General features: G+C 45.7%; 2 protein-coding genes across 7 annotated transcripts in view; one reads left to right on the top strand and one right to left on the bottom strand.

The window, feature by feature from the left end:
• Mtus1 (microtubule associated scaffold protein 1) overlaps positions 1-1,556 on the top strand; it is a 149,974-nt gene extending 148,418 nt beyond the window's left edge. For all 6 annotated transcript variants that reach the window (XM_052162382.1, XM_052162375.1, XM_052162376.1 and 3 more), the window contains one exon: positions 524-1,556. In XM_052162382.1, the coding sequence (XP_052018342.1) occupies positions 524-737 (214 nt within the window). In that variant the 3' untranslated portion in view covers positions 738-1,556. The remainder of the gene's footprint in view (positions 1-523) is intronic.
• A 1,888-nt stretch (positions 1,557-3,444) lies between these two features.
• Pdgfrl (platelet derived growth factor receptor like) overlaps positions 3,445-20,521 on the bottom strand; it is a 57,004-nt gene continuing 39,927 nt past the window's right edge. The window contains exons 3-6 of the mRNA XM_052162383.1: positions 15,069-15,220; positions 8,369-8,662; positions 5,208-5,347; positions 3,445-3,855 (exon numbers count right to left, since the gene is read on the bottom strand). Coding sequence (XP_052018343.1) covers positions 3,667-3,855; positions 5,208-5,347; positions 8,369-8,662; positions 15,069-15,220 — 775 coding nt within the window. The 3' untranslated portion in view covers positions 3,445-3,666. The remainder of the gene's footprint in view (positions 3,856-5,207; positions 5,348-8,368; positions 8,663-15,068; positions 15,221-20,521) is intronic.

Below are 20,521 nucleotides of genomic sequence, written 5' to 3'. Positions count from 1 at the left end.
GGGGGGGGGGCTCTCACACATTAGGCAAGCCCTCTAACGCCTAGCTATATGCTTCCTTGTAGTATTTGGGTTTCTTTAAAAATCTATGACCCTTAAGCCAGTGGTGGCACATGCCTTTCATCCCAGCACTCTGGACTGCCTCAAGCAGGTCTGGAAGTTCAAGGCCAGCCTGGTCATCAGAGTGGGTTTCAGGGTAGCCAGAGCTACACAGAGAAACCCTGTCTCAAACAACAATAACAACAAAAAACAAAAACAAAAAACCAAAAAACCCAACCAGGCCTCTGTGTTTGGTCGATAGCCCTGGGATGCCTGCCCTTTTCTGAAAGGAAATAGAGGAGGAGGAGGGAAAACTGTGGTGAGGGTGAGCTATATGAGAAAAGAATCAGAAAAAAACCAAAGCGATGACCCTGGATCAGAGCCTGTTTATTCCCCCAGAGTCACTTTCTTGAACCTTCGGACGTAAAACAGTAATAGTTACTTTTTGACTTGGATTTCCCCATGATCTCTGGGTTTTGTTTTCAAGGCAACTCTCCACAGAGCAGGCAGCGCTGCAGGAGTCCCTTGAGAAGGAGTCAAAGGTCAACAAGAGACTGTCCATGGAGAACGAGGAGCTTCTGTGGAAGCTGCACAACGGGGACCTGTGCAGCCCCAAGAGATCCCCCACCTCCTCGGCCATCCCCCTCCAGTCCCCCAGGAACTCGGGCTCCTTCTCCAGCCCCAGCATCTCACCCAGATGACGCTTTCTGAGCACGGGAGACTCTGAAGGCGCTGAGGTGCGCTTCTGCAGCAGGACCGACCCTCTTGTGGGAACTGGAGCTGCAGTTAGCTCTCTGGAATGTCCACAGGAAAGCCGGAGAGCAGCCACCAACCGCATCAGCAAAGTACGAATTGAGCGCTCCAGAGGAAGACTTTTAACTCGGTCCAAAAGCCTCCTCCAAGAACGGAGTTTGGAATTCATGTGGACATAGTTGCACAAAGCACTTAAGGAACGAGGGAACCTTGTTCTTTGCCTTCCTTCACCTAAGCATACGGGAAAAACTCTCAGGGGCCTATTAAGATTTATAACCTTTATAATGTTCTTCACCCAGAGACACCTTCTTGTGATTCTTATTTTGGTTTGACTGTGGGCAGGGGGTGTGTGCGAGTGAAATGGGTGTACTAGTGTGCGTCACGTGACTGTCGTAGCCCCCACCCACCCCGCTGTGTATTAAAAGTCAACAGCTGTATATAGCTGGGCCTGTATTAATCAAGTCATAATCAGCACACGTGTGTCAGCAAAAGCCATAGAAGAGAAAGCAAAAGTGCTTGAATTTCTCCCAACTCGCCTCAGCACTGTGAACACGGCAGGGCTAGGGCAAGACAGAAAAGTCTTTGGTTTGTTGATGACTTCATTTCTTGGTTTTTCCTTGTTCAGCATTATCTGTTGATATCAGTTTGATTTTTTTCCTGTAGATTTTTATGAGTCTAATTACTATGATTCATCAGTCTGTGAGCAAATGTAGTATCCTAATTTTTCTAAACACATATCTGTATAAAGAATAAGTGGGCAGCAACAATGGATGTTTCTGACTTGTTTTTCCCCTTGAATCCAAGCGATCTTCACAGAGGTAATCCTCCATCTTCCCTCCAGTTATTCTAACCTCCGGCTTCCCTTCCTCCTCCATGTAGAGCCACAGAGGCGAACCTAACCTCCTTCCCAACCCCAGAATATGCTTTTCCAGGGCCAGTTTATCTTTGAGGTGCTGAACTTCTTTCCCAAAGAAGCTAAGCTCTGGTTCTGACACTACAAAAATTTGGAAACCCCCTGGGGTAAATCAGTAAAGGCATTTAGCATTCACGAATCCACACAAGCCCTTGAGTTAAGCCAACAATTCCCTGTTGACTAGATCCCTGTTGAACAGTGATGCTCTGGCTTGGGCCCCTCTGATCCTTCTTCTCCCCATTGGAATGTTAACAGGCAGGCCAGAGAGTGAGAAGTATCAGCTTATGCAGCTCCTTCTCTCTGCATTTTAATACCAGATGTTCAATTACCATCCCCCTCCCCCCCAGACTCCAAGACTTTGTGAGAGAAGTATAACTGTGGCTGCCCACCGCCCGACCCACCCACAAGCTTTCCTGTGCATGTCAGCATTGCGATGTCAGTATTTACTAATCCATGGTCAATGCTGCTCAGATAACCCCTAGAGCGAGGACAGATTCAGGACCCTAGAGGTGTGGGTATTTGAGTTATCCTAGACCTCGACACTACAGAGCGAGCTAATTGAGAGTCACGATGCAGTCTTTCATTAGGGGTTGTGTTTGAAGTCTCTTACCTCCGATAGTTGATGATGTATGTAGCCTTCCGTGTTTGCACCTGATAAATAGGAAATGTGGCTTCACCACCGCCTCCTGGAACATCTGCTCCTGGTTCCAAGTTGTTGTTCTCAATGACATTAGCTAAAGTCAGGTTTGTCATTTATGCCCCAGTTAATGGTAAAGTTCATGTGATTACCTGCCATCCCTCATACCACTCAGATGTCTGGGAAGTCAAATCTTACAGCAATTAAAACGCCTAAAGAGCTTAGAAGTCAAGAGAGAAGATAGAGAACATTTAAGGTAGGTTTGTTTTGTTTTTGTTTTTTTTTTTTTAAAGAACCAAACGTTTTATGTAGAATACAAAATTGTTGACACATCGTAAAAAAAAAAATGTGCGCGTGTGTGAACAAGTATAGTTGATGGAAATGAAAAGTGGGTTTTACTTTGATCAAATAAAGGATGCTGGAATATTCTAAGGATGGCAGCTTCTGACATACTTTACTCTTCAAAGTGTTAGGTTCCGAACGCCCCTTCTCATCCCTCCTTAGTTAAGGCAGGCAAACCCCCTGTGCTAGCTTACGGAACTTAGAACCCAATGCCAAAGTTTGTTGTGGCTGAAATTGGCTCACTCGGGGCTTGAGCTAAAGGTTAAGCTTTACAAAATTCAAAACTCAGAGAACTAAAGTTTGGCTAGTTTAAATGATTCTTCTGCAAGGCGTCAGAAAACTGGGACAGCTGTGGTCTAAGTGTTTTTTAAGACCGGTTTTAGCCCAAGCTGAATCCTTCAATCTGTTCATCTATGTGATGTCAAAGGTGAAACTGTTAACAGTGTACACGCGGTTATTTTGAATAGAGGAGTTTAAAATCAGTGCTGAGTGTGGCAATTTAATGTAAAAAGATGTGATTTTTGATACCTTTATAAAGGAACTCATGTTAGCTCTTTGATAAAACGGTATATCTAAGCACTGGGATCCTGAGTCGTTGCTTGTGAGTAAGCAGCTGAGCTTGGTTCAAACATCAAAGATGGCTGTCAAGTCCTTGTAGATATATACACTAAATGAGACAACAAATGCTCAGCTCAATTGTTTTTTTTTTTTTTTATAAAATCTTGCTCATTTAATAGAAATGATTGATACAAAGTTGTTGACATGTTTTCTTGGTATAAAAAGTAGAAACATGGCTGACTCAAAATACATACTTTGTTAGAAAAGTTTATACTTCTACTAATAGACTAATGACTTCCTTTTAATTTGGATGTCTGTGTGACCCACTGGCAGGGGTTGGCCCTTGGCCTCCTAATAAAGCACCTCAAAGCTGTGTGTGCAGATGGGCATCCATTGGTCTTCTCTCTCCTTTTCTTCACTTTCCAAATCAGTAAAACTCAACAGTGGTAGCTACTGTGGTCTGCCCTCGGAGATTCTGAGCCGTGCATATGTAATAGCCCGCATCAATGGTCTCAAAGTCTTCAATGGTAATGACACTCTGGGAGATTCTTGTGGTGTGTCCCAGTCCTCTGTGAATCAGTCTCCAGGTGTCCTGAATGGTCACAGGCCTTTCGTCCTGTTTAAAGATGGCACACAGACTGAAACCAGATTGTCGGCTAGTTCCTTCAGCTCCCATCCACTCGATCCATTCAGCACAAGCTCACTGAAGGCGAGGTGGTATGCTGAGCTCACAAGCTTTTATTAATTTTTGATTGCATAGTTACTCAAGGCTGCCATTTATTTTTATTTACAAGCAGGGTCTTGAATTTCAGGATTTCTTTCTTTTTGCTTTTTATATGTAAAATGAATTATTTTGGGGCCTCTATGGGGGGCCGGCTTAAGCATAAACACATAGGCAGAATCTTTTCCCATGTATCCCCCTCACACTGCCAAGTGGTTCTTGTTTATGGAACTTAAGGTCAAAAGCCCCAAAGCGCTGGCTCTGTAAGTGAAGAAGAGTCTCTAATTTGGGAGAGGCAAGAAAGCAATTAGGCCAATGTTCCTTGAGACTATGGAGCGGGGCAAGTTGTACCAAGGAAGGCTAAGATAATGCCCTAGAGACTGCATCTATTCTAGAGGATGGCGACTTGTAAGATCTATTCCAGGAATTTGCAGCGATGAGAACATTGTTTTCTATATCCACTTGATAAGGGTAATTATAACATTACTTAATGCTTTTTCTCCTAATAACAGCAATGTAAAAGGTTGTTCTATCAGAAAGCAAGAATGTCTCTTAAGTGTAATAATGTATTTAAAACACCAAACCTGCATCTAGATGCTGGAAAGTTCTGCCCTCTGGGGAATCATTTTTCCACCCAGCACTGGCTACCCAGAGTGTCTTGGGAGAGTCTCCTCTGGCAACAAAGTTGGTAGCAGAGCTGTTTATTTCGGTGAGCAGACCAGGCACACAGACTGAGGACTGCTTTTATAGAAGTCTATTTTTAGATGGATGCTGACCTCAGATCACCTTGTGGACAGGGTCTATGTTTATATGCCCCCTTGGAGGATGTCTGCTCTAAAGCCTTGCACAGGCCTTGTGTGTGAGGGATCCATGGCCTGGGGGTTCCTCGTGTTCTCTCATGTCTTTGAAGCTTTGAGCATTGTGAAAGATTCCTGGAAGAGTTTAGAGAGGTCTAGGGTGGACCTAGAAGATGGTGATTGAAAGCTGAAGTTCAGATGGAAGTAGCCTTGTCCCCCTTCATGCTGCGATCCCTAAGGAGGAGCAAGAAACATTGCACACGCAAAGGCATCTTGAGTGATTGCCTGATACAGCCATCCACTACTCTTCCTCCTTTTTACAACAAGATATTTTGAAGTGGACTGAACTATCTTAGACAACCATTCCCTGGCTCCTATCTTCTCAAACCCCAGAGGTAGGGTCTCTCTCAGTGAGAGAGCTAGCCAAGGCTTGGGTGTGGGGACACTTACCTTCTGCCCAGGAAAGATCCACCTGAACTCTACCTCAACATCAGGCTCGCCTAGGACAGTGCAGAGCACGCTGATGTCATCCCCGCCTCTCACTCTGTTGGAGGAGGCCAAGATAGTGGTTGATGGAGGGCCGCTGGGAACTGGGAACAAGCAGGAGACCGTAATGAGACCCATAACTGATGGTAAAGACAGACATACATTCTCTCTGGGGAGAGGCAACCTTTCCTATAGCTGCACGAGGCCAATGCTTGACACCCCTTTTTTGGTTGCCTTAGGACAGTGGTTCCCCTCCTTCCCAATGCTGCAGCCCTTTAACACAGTTCCTCATGCCGCGGTGACTTCATACCATAAAATTATTTTTGCTGCTACTTCCTAACTGTGATTTTGCGGTTGTTACGAACCATAATTTATAGAGCCGTGCTTTCTGATGACCTTAAGTGACCCCTGCGAAAGGGTTGTTCAACCCCAATGGGGTCACGACCCACAGGTTAAGAAACACTGCCTTCAGAGCTGCCTCTCCCTCTCTTCCATGGTAATCCAAGAGTAGGGTGTCATCCAGAATGCAAGCTCTCACCCCCATGCTTGTGGTCAGGGGAGGAGCTGACAAGTTGACCAGGGTCATGTGACACCAGAAAAGATTTGGTAGCAGACAAGAGTAAGTGAGGGCAGCCGAGCTGGGCAGCCATGGATGTGACATCCATCATCAGAAGAGGCTCACATATGCAAATGAGGAAAATGTTTGCAGGACAGCACAAATGCTACCAGTGTTTCTAGTATAGTACGCTTATAACATTTTAGAAACATGTCTTTATTATTTATGGTCAGGTCACTCAATGGGTAATTTTGATGGTGGCCTTCAGCAAGGAGATGAGCTCAGAACTGGGGACTACAGGAGCAAGCCAGACAGATGGTGGATTGAACACTTACAGCCCACACTCCAGCAGAGTGTACAGCCACTGACTGGGCAATTCTAATGTTTCATTTGAGCCTCAAGGTAACGTGGACTGAGAAATCAGGCAAGCAGCTAAACTGAAGTCTCAGTCCTGAGCTTAAGAGACACAGGTAGAAGGATTCCTGAGTAGTCTGTGAGCTAATACGAGGTGACTCAGAGGAGGGGACAGCGAGGCCAGAGCAGGGACTCTGCAGGTCTGTCAGGACTCTGTTTCTGTAGGTAAGAACTTGGCTGAATGTATTGATTGGAACAGCGGTCAGCAACCATGCAGAACATGGTTTGGGAAATGAAGTGGGCATGTGGGAGTAGGGCATTCTTAGTAGCCAGAGATGACGATAGCTTGAGTAATTATATCAGGGATTAGAAATAGCTCTGAAACTAATGTAACGAAGTTTAAAGGGTTGGATTGCTAGTGTGGCCCTTCACACTGAGAGAATGATGAGCGGCCATCCCTGAGCTAGAGGACATGCGTGAGCCATGCCTTCAGGGTGATACTGAGTTACTGATGGGCATGGGACTCGGGCATTGGGGGGGGGGGATCCTCTGGAGCATGTGACTGGAGCATGGACACATGGTCCTTACCTCACAGACCTGGGCCATAGATGCACATGTAGGAAATTATTAGTTCACAGCTATGGGTAGAAATAAGCATTTGCACAAAGAGATGAAGGCATAAAGAAAGAAGAACACCTATCTTAGGTGCTTCCACATTTAGAATCTAAAGGAAATGCGAGAGAGTTTTTTAGTTTCCACAAGGCTCCAGGTTCAACCCCCAGTTCTGCTCCCAAAACAAAACAATGGAAGTGCAGAGGGGCCATAAAGATGGATTAGCAGTTAAGTGCACTCCTATTTTTCTAGAGGACCCAGCTTTGATTCCTATCGCCCAAGCCACGCCAGTCCCAAGTGATCCATTGCCCCCTCTGGCCTCTTTGGGAACTGCACACATTTGCTCTCTACACATATGCAGGCAATAAAAAAATCCAATAAAATTTTTCTATTTTTTCCAAATTATTAGCAATCTGTTAATAAAATTTAAAAGAAGTGGAAATCAAAAGGGGCTGAGGTGAAAGGGATTTCACTCGAGAAGTGAAGTCTCCTAGGAAGATGACATGTGTCGTTTGCTGGATGTTATGACACGCGACTCCTGAGGACTCTGGCACAGGTTGCTTTTATAATGTACAGAAGGAACAGCCAATCACACAATCACATGGGGATGAAGGGAGGTCAAGATGAGACAGGAAATACGAAGGTTTTCAAAGTATGGTGTGGAAAGAGATGACCTCCGTGAAGAGTTGAGGCCTATCAAACAGGATTATTACATTTAGAATATTAGAAATCCTGGTGAACCAAGTAAGTCCTCAGCAGAAAATGGAAGGAATTACTGGACCCAAATTCTGCCTTTAAAAGCAGCTAACTTGGGAGACATGCCTTGCTGTAGAGAAGTCTACTCCACGTGCAAGAGTTCTCAGGAGACACAAAGGTTGTACTGGAGGGGCTACGGAATAAGAGGAATCATTTCCTTTCCTCAATTTTGGGGAACAGGTAGGGTGCACTCTCCAGGAAGTTGGGGGAAGGAGAGAGGCAGGCAGGCTCAGGAGAATCTTGTCAGGGAAGGGAGTATTATGTGGTTCTGTAGAAAGATCTCCTCATTAGCCTGTCCCTGTGCCATCAACCCAGGGCAGAAAAGCTTGGAACAGTTGTGAGAAGTGAGCTGCAAAGAGGAGAGACCATGGTTGGAGCTGGCAGAGCGAGGGATGCCACCTACATCCCACCAGCGTTTGTCAGCGTGTTCAAGTTAAGGGTAGAACGGAGGTGGCTGGTGACCAGACCAACGTTGCTTTCCGGGAGACACTGAGGTCATCCTAAGAATGTAATGGCAAGAAAGACGACTGTCAAATGATGGGAAAGGAGAAAGCTAGTGGAACCTGGCTGTAGTCAGCATGGTAGAGGAACAGAGGTTCCTAATGGAGGGTGACAAAACATGGGGTGCCGGAAGAAGGAACGGGCACAGCCAGGATGCCAGTCCAGCGGTGGATAGTTATGCCATGCCAATCAAACACAGGTAGAAGAGAAGGATGTGGAGTGGGAAATACGGGCATTAAACCATCCCCTGCCCCGCCCCCGCCCCCACTCCAGCCCCGTGTCTTTGTATTTCCCTCCCAACAAGCAGGCAGTGGCAATCTAGGTTGTGAGATGAAGGCAGACTCACCCTCTACATAAAGCAGCTGATACTTGACGGAGATCTGAGACTTGCCCCCGGTTTCCGCTTTGCAGTAGACCACACCCTGGTGATCAGAATGAGGCTGAAGGTACACGAAGCCTCTCTTCATGTCGTACACAATGTCCGTTCCATTGGCAGGGATTTCTTTGGCGGGAAATTCCCTGTGGAGCGTGACTTTGGCTGCCGGTGCTGTCACTCGACAAGGAACCACAGCCTGTCTGTCCGGGTTCAGGTAGACAACATCAAAGTAACTGGGAGAAGGCACAAACAGTTCTCCTTTCTCTGCAGGGGAGACACAGGCTTAAGGACTAGAAAAAAAAATGAAGCAAGGGTGTCTTGATTCTTAAAACCAGTACAAAGATTTGTGAATACTGACAAGCGCACTGTGTCTCTAAGAGCAGGCTGGCTTAAAAATCAAAAGAGAAGGGGATTGTTCTGCATCCTATAATTTAGCTGCTGACTGGGCCCCTAGAGTTAAAGGCTTGGCTAGCGGAAGTTACTCTGGTTTGGGGGGAGGGTCAATAGATACGTGCTCTTCAAGGTACTTGTAAGATACCAGCCTTCCTTTCTCTCTCCCTAATTCCTGACAATGACATCCATCTCAGCACAGGACCAAAGACATGAGGTTAACTGATAAAGGACATGAAGCTCTAAAACTTTCCTCTTAGGAAATTAATTCTCTAGGTATTTTATCATAGCTCCGGAAGGGTAACTTGCCATCTTCCCCTATCTCCTTAAAGGAAACAATAAGGATGTTATTTCAACTTAGAACCATGGATCACACTGTGGAAGCAAGAAGAGAGACGTATTTCCTTAAGTTAAAAATAATTTAAAAAAATTTAAAAGTTTGCTTTGTGTGTGTGTGCACGTGTGCGTGTTGGATCTCCCTGGAGCTGTAGTTGCCAGCAGTTGTCCTATGAAAGAACAGCAAATGTTCTTCCCTGCTGAGCCATCTTTCCAGCCCCACAAGAAGCAGTCTTAAGACCTTGAACTGTGCTGTACTTCTGTGTGGAGAATGATCTTCATAGCCAAGAGGCAGAAACTGCTCTTCAGAAGGGCATTTCTTATACAGTCAAGGTCCTCAGGAAGGGTCACTGTAATGACATCACTGTCCTCACGCCCAACGCAGAAGAGAGAGTATATGTCAAGGATAATGGAGGGGGCTGGGATAGGGACAGAGGAAAACCTGCTGTCTCAGGGATGGCTTCTACTTGGCTACCATGTAGTGGTATTGATATTCACCCAATATCAGACAGACAGGCAGACAGACAGACAGACAGACAGACAGATAGACACACATACCCTTCTGCAGTGCAGCCTGTCAGATTTTAAACCCTAGATGATATCCCTGTCTCACAGAAAAGGAACTGGTGAGAACTGTCTTACAACATCCCCAGGACAGCAAAAGGATTTGGGGTTGGGATTTTGGGGGCACGTGCTTATGTTGTTTGTTTGGTTTGGTGTAACACATTAAATCCTTTGTTTTCTGGATTGTTCTGTAAAGGGACTATTATAGTAATTGCTGAGAGAACTCTCTGGGGCTAATCACAGAACACTTGTTAAATTGTTTCCTGTGTTTCCCTTTCAATGTTCTGAAGCAAGCAATTATTCTTGGCTTTCTCTCTCGCCAGCCTTCCATGCTGCCATTGTTTGATAATTCAGGTCAGGCGCAGGATTCCTGGAAACAACATCAAGGGTCGTCAGGGGCAGGAATTCAGGAACACGGAAGTGCTTCTATGGGAACAGCTTAAAGGTCCTCAGTGCCAAGCTCTATACTAACCCGACTGGGTGATTTGTTACTTTGTAAATTGACTTTTCACCAGTGCCTTTCTGATGTGTCCAAAACCCCTGTTCAGACAGAGAAAAATCTGTGTAGTCTTGGCTATGTTACTCTCATTGCACTTTAAAACCTTCATTTGTTGGAGCAGAGACTGAAGGAAGAGCCATCTGGGGACTGCCCCACCTGGGGATCCATCCTATCTGCAGATACATTTGCTGTTTCCAAGAGGCTCTTGCTGACAGGAGCCTGGGGCTACTCCTTGGGAGGTTCTGCCAGTGCCTGACCAATGCAGCCGAGGATGCTTGGCTTCAACCATCAGACTAAACTGGGGAACCCCGGTTGGGAGTTGGTGGAAGGAATGAAGGGGTGCTCCCAGAGACTAGACCACCAACCAAGGAGTGTACAGGGAGGGCTCCGGATATATAGCCCTGGATACATAGCAGAGTATGGCAGAGGAGGGCCTAGCCTGACATCAAAGAGAGGGGATGCAGGAGTGGTGGGGGGAGAGTGGGGGGTGGGGGAGCACCCTCATAGAGGCAAAGAGGAGTGGGTAGAGGGTAGATTTGGGATGGGGGTTTGTGGAGGGGTAACCAGGAAGGAGGATATAACAGAATGGAATGATTAATAAAAAAAAAAAAGCCTCCATTTATAAAGAGTAAATATTAAAGCCACATCTTTGCGAGTGTCTCTGTGACCGGGCACTTGCCTGGGATGTGGAAGGCCTACATTCAGTCCCTACCACTGCAAGAAAATAAAGATTAAAACAAAAAAGAAAGAAAACAAACTAGAATTCTATGACTGTAGGGTTGTAGAGGCGACTCTGGTTGTGAGGTTTGAGGAGTGAGTTATCTGCCCTACTTAGCAAAGCCAGTAGATTCAGAGATCACCCTGACTTTCAGAATGCAAAAGTACTCTTATTTTCTGTTGTACAATGCATGCTTTGGGAAACAGTGAATCTACATCAATTGCCTTAAAAATATTTGAGCTCTCTTAACACGTGAAAGGCCCTGAGTTCAATACTCAGTATTACATATAAACACATGCACACACGCATGTGCAAGCATGTACACACATACCCTTATCTCCCCCCTCTCTTCTCTTTCCCTGTCACCCCTCCTCCTCTACCTCCCACACGACAACAGTAACTTCCATCTTTAAAACGAAGTATGCTGAAGTTCCTTTAAAAAAAATTATAGATTACACTCCCCCCAACAAATGTTCTTGTGAATATTCGTGTATCACATTGCTTCATAAACTAACACATGGACTTTTGTCCTTTTAAAAGTCAAAGCTGATAGCTTATAAACTAAAGTACAAATTACAGCACACTCAGTGTTCTAGTAAAGTTCTTATGAATGTGGTCTCCCCACATATGAAAATCATTGCCTAAGTATTTCCCATTGCAAAGGACCTCCCAGTAGAATAGTGTGCCCCCTTGATCTGTCTGGGTGGTGGTTACACATGTTTGCTCCTCTGGGGAGAGTTTATTGAGCTATATACTCAGGATCTGAAGTTTTTCTTTATGCATGTTAAACCTCAGTGTTGGGGGAGGGGAGCGGACGGGACATGAAACTGTCTCCTGGGTTAGAGGACATAAATGTGGCAGTCACTGATGATTAGCAGCATTACAGATTAACAACAGGCAGCACCCCAAAAGAAAATGTGCAGTGTTTTCCATCAAACTGTAGGAAACACACAAACAAACCACACGGCAGATGCTTCTCCATGTGGGTGGCTGAGAACCGTATGTTCTGAAGGAATCCAGAGCCAACATCCCGAACCCTCTGCTTCTGTAGCAGCCCGTCTTGTTGTTTGAAAACCATTCATACTTCAAAAGACAAAATGCCAAATCCTGTACTACCTGGACTTAGGGTGTGTTGAATAAAACATTAAAATAGTATCACCTCTGTGTCTGTCTGTCTGTCTGCTCCCGCCCTCATTCTTTCCCTCTTCCTGGTTTCTTTTTTGACAGGTTCTTCTGTAAGCCAAGGCTGGTCCTTGAACTCACTATGCACTAGCTAAGGATGATGCTGAACTTCTTCCTCTCCCTGTTTCCTCTTGAGAGCTGGGATGGAAGGCATGCACCACCATACCTGGCTTTATATGATGCAGGAGCAGAGAAAGACCCAGGCCTTTGTGCGTGCTAGGCTAACACGCTACCCACTGAGCTATATCCCCAGCCTGGTCTTCCGAACAACTGGAGCGGGGGCTGTCCCCAAGCTGCTGACTGTACGTGGGATATGTTGCTCTATCTGGGCTACCTTGTCCGGGCTCAGTGGGAGAGGGTGGGCCTAGCCTAACAGTGACTTGATTTGCCAGGGTCGGGGGACACCCAGAGAGACATCAGAGGAGAAGGGGAGGGGGCATAGGGAGAAGGATTGTGGAAGGGGGCAACGAGTGGGATGTAAAGTGAAATGTAATATATATATACATATATATATATATACATACATATACATATACATATATACATACATACTTGTATATAAATACATACACACATACATATTTGGTTTTTCAAGACAGGGTTTCTCAGTGTAGCTCTGGCTATCCTGGAACTCACTCTGTAGTCCAGGATGACCTCAAACTCTGAAATCCTCCTGCCTCTGCCTCCCAAGTGCTGGATTAAAGGCGTGTGCCACCACTGCCCAGCAGTAAATAAATAAATAAATAAATAATAAAAATAAAATTTACTTTGTCTTGGCAAAACAGTAAGTATGCTCAAAATTGAAATTGACATGTTTTGATCCACTTTGGAACATGAAGAAAGAGGGGCTACCTACAAAACTCACAGAGCATCTATGAACCCTATCTTATCATCCTATCAGCCCGTAACAGCTCCAGAAACATCTTCAGATCAAAATCTAATGCTTTGAGAAGACACTGTAGTGCTAAGCTTGGGAAAGAAGCTTCAGCCTGCAATTTGAATAGGAAATCTATCCTTTTTTTTTTTCCTAAGAATTATTTATTTTAGGTACATGAGCACACTGTAGCTGTCTTCAGACACACCAGAAGAGGGCATCAGATCCCTTTACAGATGGTTGTGAGCCATCATGTGGTTGCGAGCCACCATGTGGTTGCTGGGAATTGAACTCAGGACCTCTGGAAGAGCAGTCAGTGCTGTTACCCTCTGAGCCATCTCCAGCCCAAGGGAAAAAAAGGAAATTCATCCTTATCTAGAATAGCAAGCTCTTATGCATCTTAATTGTTTGCGTTTTTACACTTTTCCATATGTCATCATATGAAGGGCACACAGATACTTCTGTGTAGCATATCCTGAGATGAAAATCTCTCAGGACTTCCCATGAAAGCCCATTAGAAATTCTCACATAGCTGCAACTGTGCTAGCGAGTGTCTCTCTGTCCACCCGTCAGTCCATCTACAATGTTGTCCTAGGAAGGTCTCAAGGCATGATAGATAGCACTGGATTGTGGGTCAGAAAGATGAGTTTGACTCTTTCCTATGCTACTATGCGCCCCAGATCACTAGAGTCATCTTTCCCTTTCAAGCCTCAGCTTCCTTCCATATTGTTTCTGAAACAAAGATAATGAAACAGACCTAATTCTTCTCCTTGGGATATCATAGGAGGGAAATTTGAGGCCTGCCTTGGAGAATCAGCCCTGCTAATGCATTTCTTGCCATGGAGGGGCTATTTGAGCAGGAAGGGTGACATGTATGAGCTGTTGCTAATGCACTGGTTAATGGCTGAGGAGAAGATCACTGGGTCATAGACATAGTTCAGTACAGACCTGCCAGGCAGATGACTCAGGATTTAGACAAATCTCACGAGAGCCTCTGCCCAGATACTAAAAAAGGGTTCTGATTTCTCCTGAGACTAATAGCACCAGGAAACAGTGTTTGCAAGATCCCTAAAAGTTGTCCCTGACCTTTGGGACTTGCTGAAGAACCTCAACCCTCAATGTTGGAGCTCTCTGAGGTCCAAGGTGGAAGGAGGTTTGGAGCCAGCCTGCATCAAAATGCCTTGCCAATCAATCCTGGCGTCCTAAGGAAGGAGGGGCTCTCCACTGGGACCCACAGATGTTTTTCTTCCTCCCCTCCTAGTCTCAGACAAGATAGAAGCTACGAGATTAGATACCTCAGGAGTCCGGAGCAGGACTCTGAAGGGTCAGTACCTGGAACTCATAAGAACAAATACGAGGGGGTCTTCAGTAACCCTGTTGCTATGGGGGTTCCAGCAGGGGTGGGTCTCAGGTCTGCGTACTGGGGTGAGCAGCCAACAGCCACACCACGCAACGCAACCCACGCGGAACTCGTTAGGACAGAAATTTTCCTTCCTATGCAGCCTACGATGAGAAGATGCCAATTCCACATGTCATGATTGAGCACTCAAACTGAGGCGTGGCAAGTGTGACTGAAGAAATGAACGTTATATTTCTTTTTAATATGTAATTGTTAATTAATATGTATGTTGTTGATATTTATGTACTAATCACATATTTGCATATAATTGCATAATGATATGCATTTGTTAATGTGCAATTACAATGTCTAAATATTGCATATTAATTATACAATTAAATGCACATACATTGCATTTCATATGCAATCTAAGTTGCTACATGTATCAAGCGGTCTGTGTTCAATCAACTCCTTTTACCATCTACCTGATATAGGATTTTGAGAATTTTCTTAATTTCTATAAAACCTCAAGTTTCATATCTGGAAATGGAACTCTGGAGGTAATCTATGTGTTTATCCTAAAAAGTTGTCGTAATACTTATCTGAAATACTCCACACATCAAAAGCACTTAGCCATGACCCTGAATAATAAAGGCTTTCTCATCCCACCCCACCCCCGCTTTTACTTGGGGTCCTTCGTGCAGTGGGAAGCCCAATTTGGAGGTAACCTCGGCAGTTACATAGTTCTGTGGTGAACCGAACTCGTACCTGTGAAGAAGATGTAGGTGGCGCCTGTTCTGGCTTCGTCCCGTCTGCAGATGTAGCCATTGCACAGTCGCTCCCAGCAACTGAATTCACCCGTGTCGGCTGCGGTGGAGTTGACCAGAGTCAACTGCGCATAACGTTCATTCTGCTTCACGCTGAAATTTCAAGAGAGGTTTGGGAATCAGGGCAGGTCGGAGCCTAGCCAGGGGGCATTCTAGCCACGTGGTTTCTGCTTCCTGGTCCAAACATAAATACCCAACTGACACGATGTATCACTTACAAAAACAGTCAAGAGTGTGTTCAGTGGGTGGAGGAAATGGGGGCGGGGGTGCACAGAAAGAAAACCCTTTTCCTAAGAGGAAATAATAAATGACAATTGTGTTTTCCATCAGGGGAAACTCTCTTTGGCCTCAGAGCTGGGGTTTCTAGAAGGAAGATCATTGGGGGGGCCTTACCATGCAGCCTTACGGATTTCGCCAAAAAAGCCCAGGACTACTGCTTGCTTGCTTTTTAAAAGAAAAGGGTTTAGAGAACAACAGTGTGGAGAGGGCACACAGAAATATCGACGCTCCAAGGTTAAGCTTAGAATCTTAGAGATATCCTATTATCGTGTGAAAAACAGACCCTGCTTTCTCTGCTAAGATGCGAATGCCAGGCTTTGGAGCATACCCCTGAAGTACTAGTGACCGTTGGCATTTCTGGCTTTTGCTTTGGTCTCATCCTGCTATTTGGTTTTTAATTTTTATTTTTTCGTGCTCGCTTCGGCAGCACATATACTAAAATTTTTATTTTTTTCCCCTGTTCTTTAATCTGGTTGATTGATAAGAGAGTCTGGAAATCCCCAATTTCTCCCTGAAATAAAGAAAGACAATATTATGGACTGAGTAACATCAGCAAACTGTTCTGATAACTATATCATCACAAAAACTCAGAAGCACGGTCTTCATAGTGGATGTTGCCCTGTGGTTCAGGAGTCCCAGCATGCTAAGTGGGTTTAATCCAAGCACTCATCTCAGACATCCGAATGCTTCAGCGCTCTGGGACAGCTTTCAGATGGAGTCGAAGGCCTCTTTTTCATCTTGGCATCCTGTCAGTATGAGCGCAACTTTAAATTTAGCACACACAAAACGTCTGGGTGTGGGGTCCTGAACACAGCCCTGCTGTCACTCCCTGATGGGTGGCTTATTGCCTCCACCCAGCCTGCCTGTGGAGAGGAGGCTGCCCACTCCCACCCCTTCACCTCTCTCCTTTAAACTGGACGGAAATCTCTCCTCCCTCAGGAAGCTTCTAATTACAAGGGCCTCAGGCATCTCCCCCACTTTCTCCTAATGAAGTAGTTGGCCCCTTGCTTTCCTGACCCTCTGACACCCCTGGCTTCCTGTTGTGACACTGGATCCTGACAGGGAAAGGGACTGTACCACATTTGTTCCATATTCTCAGGGGGGGGGGGGGGATCTGGGCACAGCATGCAGTATGGATTCCTGAAATACAAGTGAATTGAAGCTAAATTGACACACAACACTGACCAGGAAAAAGGCCAAAAAGCAGACACTCAGCTCCATATTCTGCAGACAGTTTAGATACAGAATGCCCACCAAGGCCCATGAGACCCCCCAGCTGGTGAGATTTAGAGGGGGTGATGTTACCCCTAAGCAGTAAGGCCTAGTGGGAACTCTTTTGTGGTCACTGGTGCCTGAAGAGAGTGAAACCTTCACCCTCTTTCTCTGTCATTTTTATGACTTCCCAGACAAGGGGAAATGGCTTTGCCCTACAGTGTACTGCCACCAGGATGTATCACCATGACAACCACAATATGTCACCACGAGTCTGAAGCAATGGGGTCAAACAGTCTTGAACTCAAAGTTAAAAAGCTGTGAGTTAAAATAATGGTCCTATTCTTCCCTTTAGTATTGTTAGAGTAACAAACTCAATAGCAGATTAGAACACAGGGGCTCAGAAAAGCGACTTCCCCAAGACACACAGCGGGTGACCAGCCAAACGAGGCACCGTGAGTTAGTTGTGTACTTAGGCTGTACTTAGACAATGAAATGCATATAAAACATTCCATGCAATGCCTTGTTTGCCGTTTTTCCAATTATTTCTAATCACGCATAATTGTTAGGTTCAGACTAGCTATTGTGACTGCTGCCACAGTAACAACACACGCCCAGCACTGGAGAGTGTTAGCACTGCAAATACAAACCGGTGGAAATAAGGAAACTGCATTATGATTCAAGAGTTAAAGCTAACAACGTATAACTAACCAGGTTCTCACAATAAAAATGAAATTCTCAAAGGGCGGGGTGAAGAGGCCAAAGGCAGCCTTGCAGAGGAGGCGAGACAACAGGGCGTGACTAGCTGGAGGAGAGGTGTAGGGACCCTGCTAGAGAGCAGGCAGTGTGCTTGTTCAGGGAACTGCACACCACACCAGGGCTGCCGAGGATGTGCTCTGAGGAATTCACTGTGGTGACCTGAGGATGCAGGGCATGGAAAAGATGTAGCAATGTCGGGGAGATTTCATCCATTGCAGGAGAGAGGATCAGGAGTAGGGGGTCACAGACACGTACATGGAGAACAGTGACATGGAACATGGTCGTCTAGTAGGCAGTGGGAACCAATCTTCATTCCGTGGGGTGGGAAGCCGTGGGACCACCATCGTCAGGACACACACAGACGGAACCAGAAGGGGAGAGGTAGAAAGAAAAGAGAGAATCTGCGACTTTGCTGCTGTTACTGCAATGAAGAGGTGCCTAGGTGTGGGCGCTGGAGGATGCGGAAATCCTCCAGAGAGGCAGGGATTTGCAACTGACTGGATAAGAGCAGAAGAATGAGATGCTATCGGGAACGGCCTCACAACTTCAAACTCAGTGTTAGAAGGGATAGAAAAATTTGTGACTGAAACAAATTGAGGAAGATTTGTCAACATCTGGCCCCTGTACATAGACATAGGTATAGGGGCATACAAACACACACACACACGAGATAAACAGAAACAGGACCCATCATGGAAGTCTGAAGAGAAAGTTTCATGAAGAGATGCTCAAGAGGGTCAGATGCCTTTAAGAGAGACTGTTAACGCACAAACACACATGCAATTTCATTTGGCAGTGTGGAACTCTCAGGCAGCCATCAAAAGATCGGTTTCAGGGGCCGGAGAGACGACTTAGGGATCAGTGTACTTGTTTCTCTTGCAGAAGCCCCGGTTTTGGTTCTCAGCAGACACGTGGCAGCTCAGTACCAGCTGTACTCCAGGCACAGGGCATCCAATGCACAGACACACATACATGCAGGTAAAAACACCTGTACACGTCAGACAAGTAAACCTTAGAAGGAGGAGGAGGAGCAGAAGGAAGAGGAGGAAGGAGGAAGAAGAGGAGGTGGAGGGAGGGAGAAGAGGAGGAAAGGAGGAGAAGAAAGAGAAGGAGGAAAGGAAGGAGGAGGGGGGAGGGGAAAATGATTAATTTCAGAGGTTAAAAAAAAAATGTCAAAAGAAAATGGAGGTTGAGGTTTCCTCAGGAGACCTGGCCACATGACATTTGGACACAGGAGCTCTGCAGAGCTCAGAACCAGCTAAAATACCAAAGTGCCTCTTCTGAGCCCAGCCTTTGTTTGCATGGTAGTGGCAGAAAGGGTAAGAGGTCATTCCTACCAGGGAGCTAAGCAGGCACACCAGAGCTAACACTGGAGGACAATCTCGCCACCGCCACCGTAATGAGCTGTATCTTTAGCAGACTGGGGGCGGAAGGAAGGAAATGCCCTGGAAAACATTTCTGCATATTTCCACCCCCTCTTCTATGCAAACCTCATCAAACAGGAAACAAATTGTTTAAGAGGATTACAGTTTAAATGCCTGGATTTAAAATGTCCATTTCTACCAGTGGTCTTGCATAGTCTAAGCATCGGGCTGCCCGGAGAGTAGGAGCTGACCAAGGCTGCTGGGTACTGAGTGTATGTCATGACACGTCAAGGCTGAGACCTGTAGAACCACTGTCTAAGCGGAGATGCTTCAACCTAAGGCCCTCTTTTCTCTTGTAGCTGAACAACTCTGGTGGAGCGGAAAGAAGGGAGGGATGGGAGGTGGGAGTTAAAAGCAATTGTCACAACAAGAGTACCATTAAAAGGTGGGTCGGGAACATCAGGATGAACTTGGTCACAACAGCTCTGAGCGTGCTAACACATTAGCTTATTTTAGTTTTTTGTTTTGTTTTGTTTCTTTCAAACTGACACTTCTGAAGTAATAGAAAAGGCCAGGATTCAAGGAGCCCTGGATCCAATGTTCAAATGTTCTGAGGGAACGTTCATTCAATGTTTGTGACCTTTGACCTTTTCCCATTAGAGTGTGTGTGTATGTGTGTGTGTGTGTGTGTGTGTGTGTGAGAGAGAGAGAGAGAGAGAGAGAGAGAGAGAGAGGTCTGAAACTCCTGTATTTTTTTTCCAGGTTACTCTCTTTTAGAGTACTCCAAGTCTCGGATATGGGCACAAAGAAAGGAGCTGGTACCTCCTAAAGATAAAAACCAGGAAGCAGCAACCACGTAACAATGCTGAGACCTTTCCTCTACAAGTCATAGGCAGGGTATAAGCTGTGGCTTATAAGATAATTGTTCATTGGTCCCATAAGTACTTATGACTATCAACTAACGTGAAGACACAACAGTGGAGATGATACAGAAATTCTAGAGAATTCATTACTCAGCTTCCTGACAGAATCAAAGGAGTTTAGAGGAGGGGAAAAAACCTCAAGGCCTGAGGCGGGTCTTAGGAGCAGGGAAGGATGCTAACCGGTCCAAGCAGGGACTGGGGGCAAGGCTTTCAAAGAAGGAGGTGCCCTGAGAGGATAAAAACGGAAGAGGGGCACCCCATGAGGAGAAACATGAGTGGGACATGGGTGGCTGCTTTGTGAAAGAGTCCATGCCCCACAGAACATCCTTGAGCTGCAGAGCCACGTGGACCAGATTCAAATCCCTGCCCCATAGTGACTTTAGGACGTCAGAGCTGGAGTTTTCCTCTTCCATTTCCTGTGTACCTGACCCCTCAGATCTGCAGTGAGAGCAGTCACTAGCTGACCCTTAGGGCACACTGGGTGTGACACTGTACTGTTCAGATGAGTCCCGGATGGATGGTGCGGCCTCAGCTCGGAGGAAAACCCTTACTTAGTGTTTAAAGACTGGCTCTCCATCATGAGGCCCCGTGCTCCTGATAATCCTTACAACCACATTAGTAGGAAGGTGCTAATTTTCCTTATACTGAAGAGAGCCCTGCAAGGTGGAGAACCAGCCCCTCCCAAGTCCTCCAGCTGGCTATTCCGGTCTAACCTAGTGTCTGTTTGGCACACGGACTTGATCATAAATGTTCATAAGTAAATGGTATGGGTTTCATCCTACCAAATCAAGAAAAACTGATGCAAATCTGACTGAGAAATAGTACCTCTAAACATGGCTAAAAAAATTGCATGATCT

The sequence above is a fragment of the Apodemus sylvaticus genome, chromosome 18, assembly GCF_947179515.1.
Source record: "Apodemus sylvaticus chromosome 18, mApoSyl1.1, whole genome shotgun sequence".
Taxonomy (NCBI): domain Eukaryota; kingdom Metazoa; phylum Chordata; class Mammalia; order Rodentia; family Muridae; genus Apodemus; species Apodemus sylvaticus.
The sequence above is the reverse complement of the archived record's forward strand: the minus strand, read 5'-3'. Positions and strand labels throughout refer to the sequence as shown.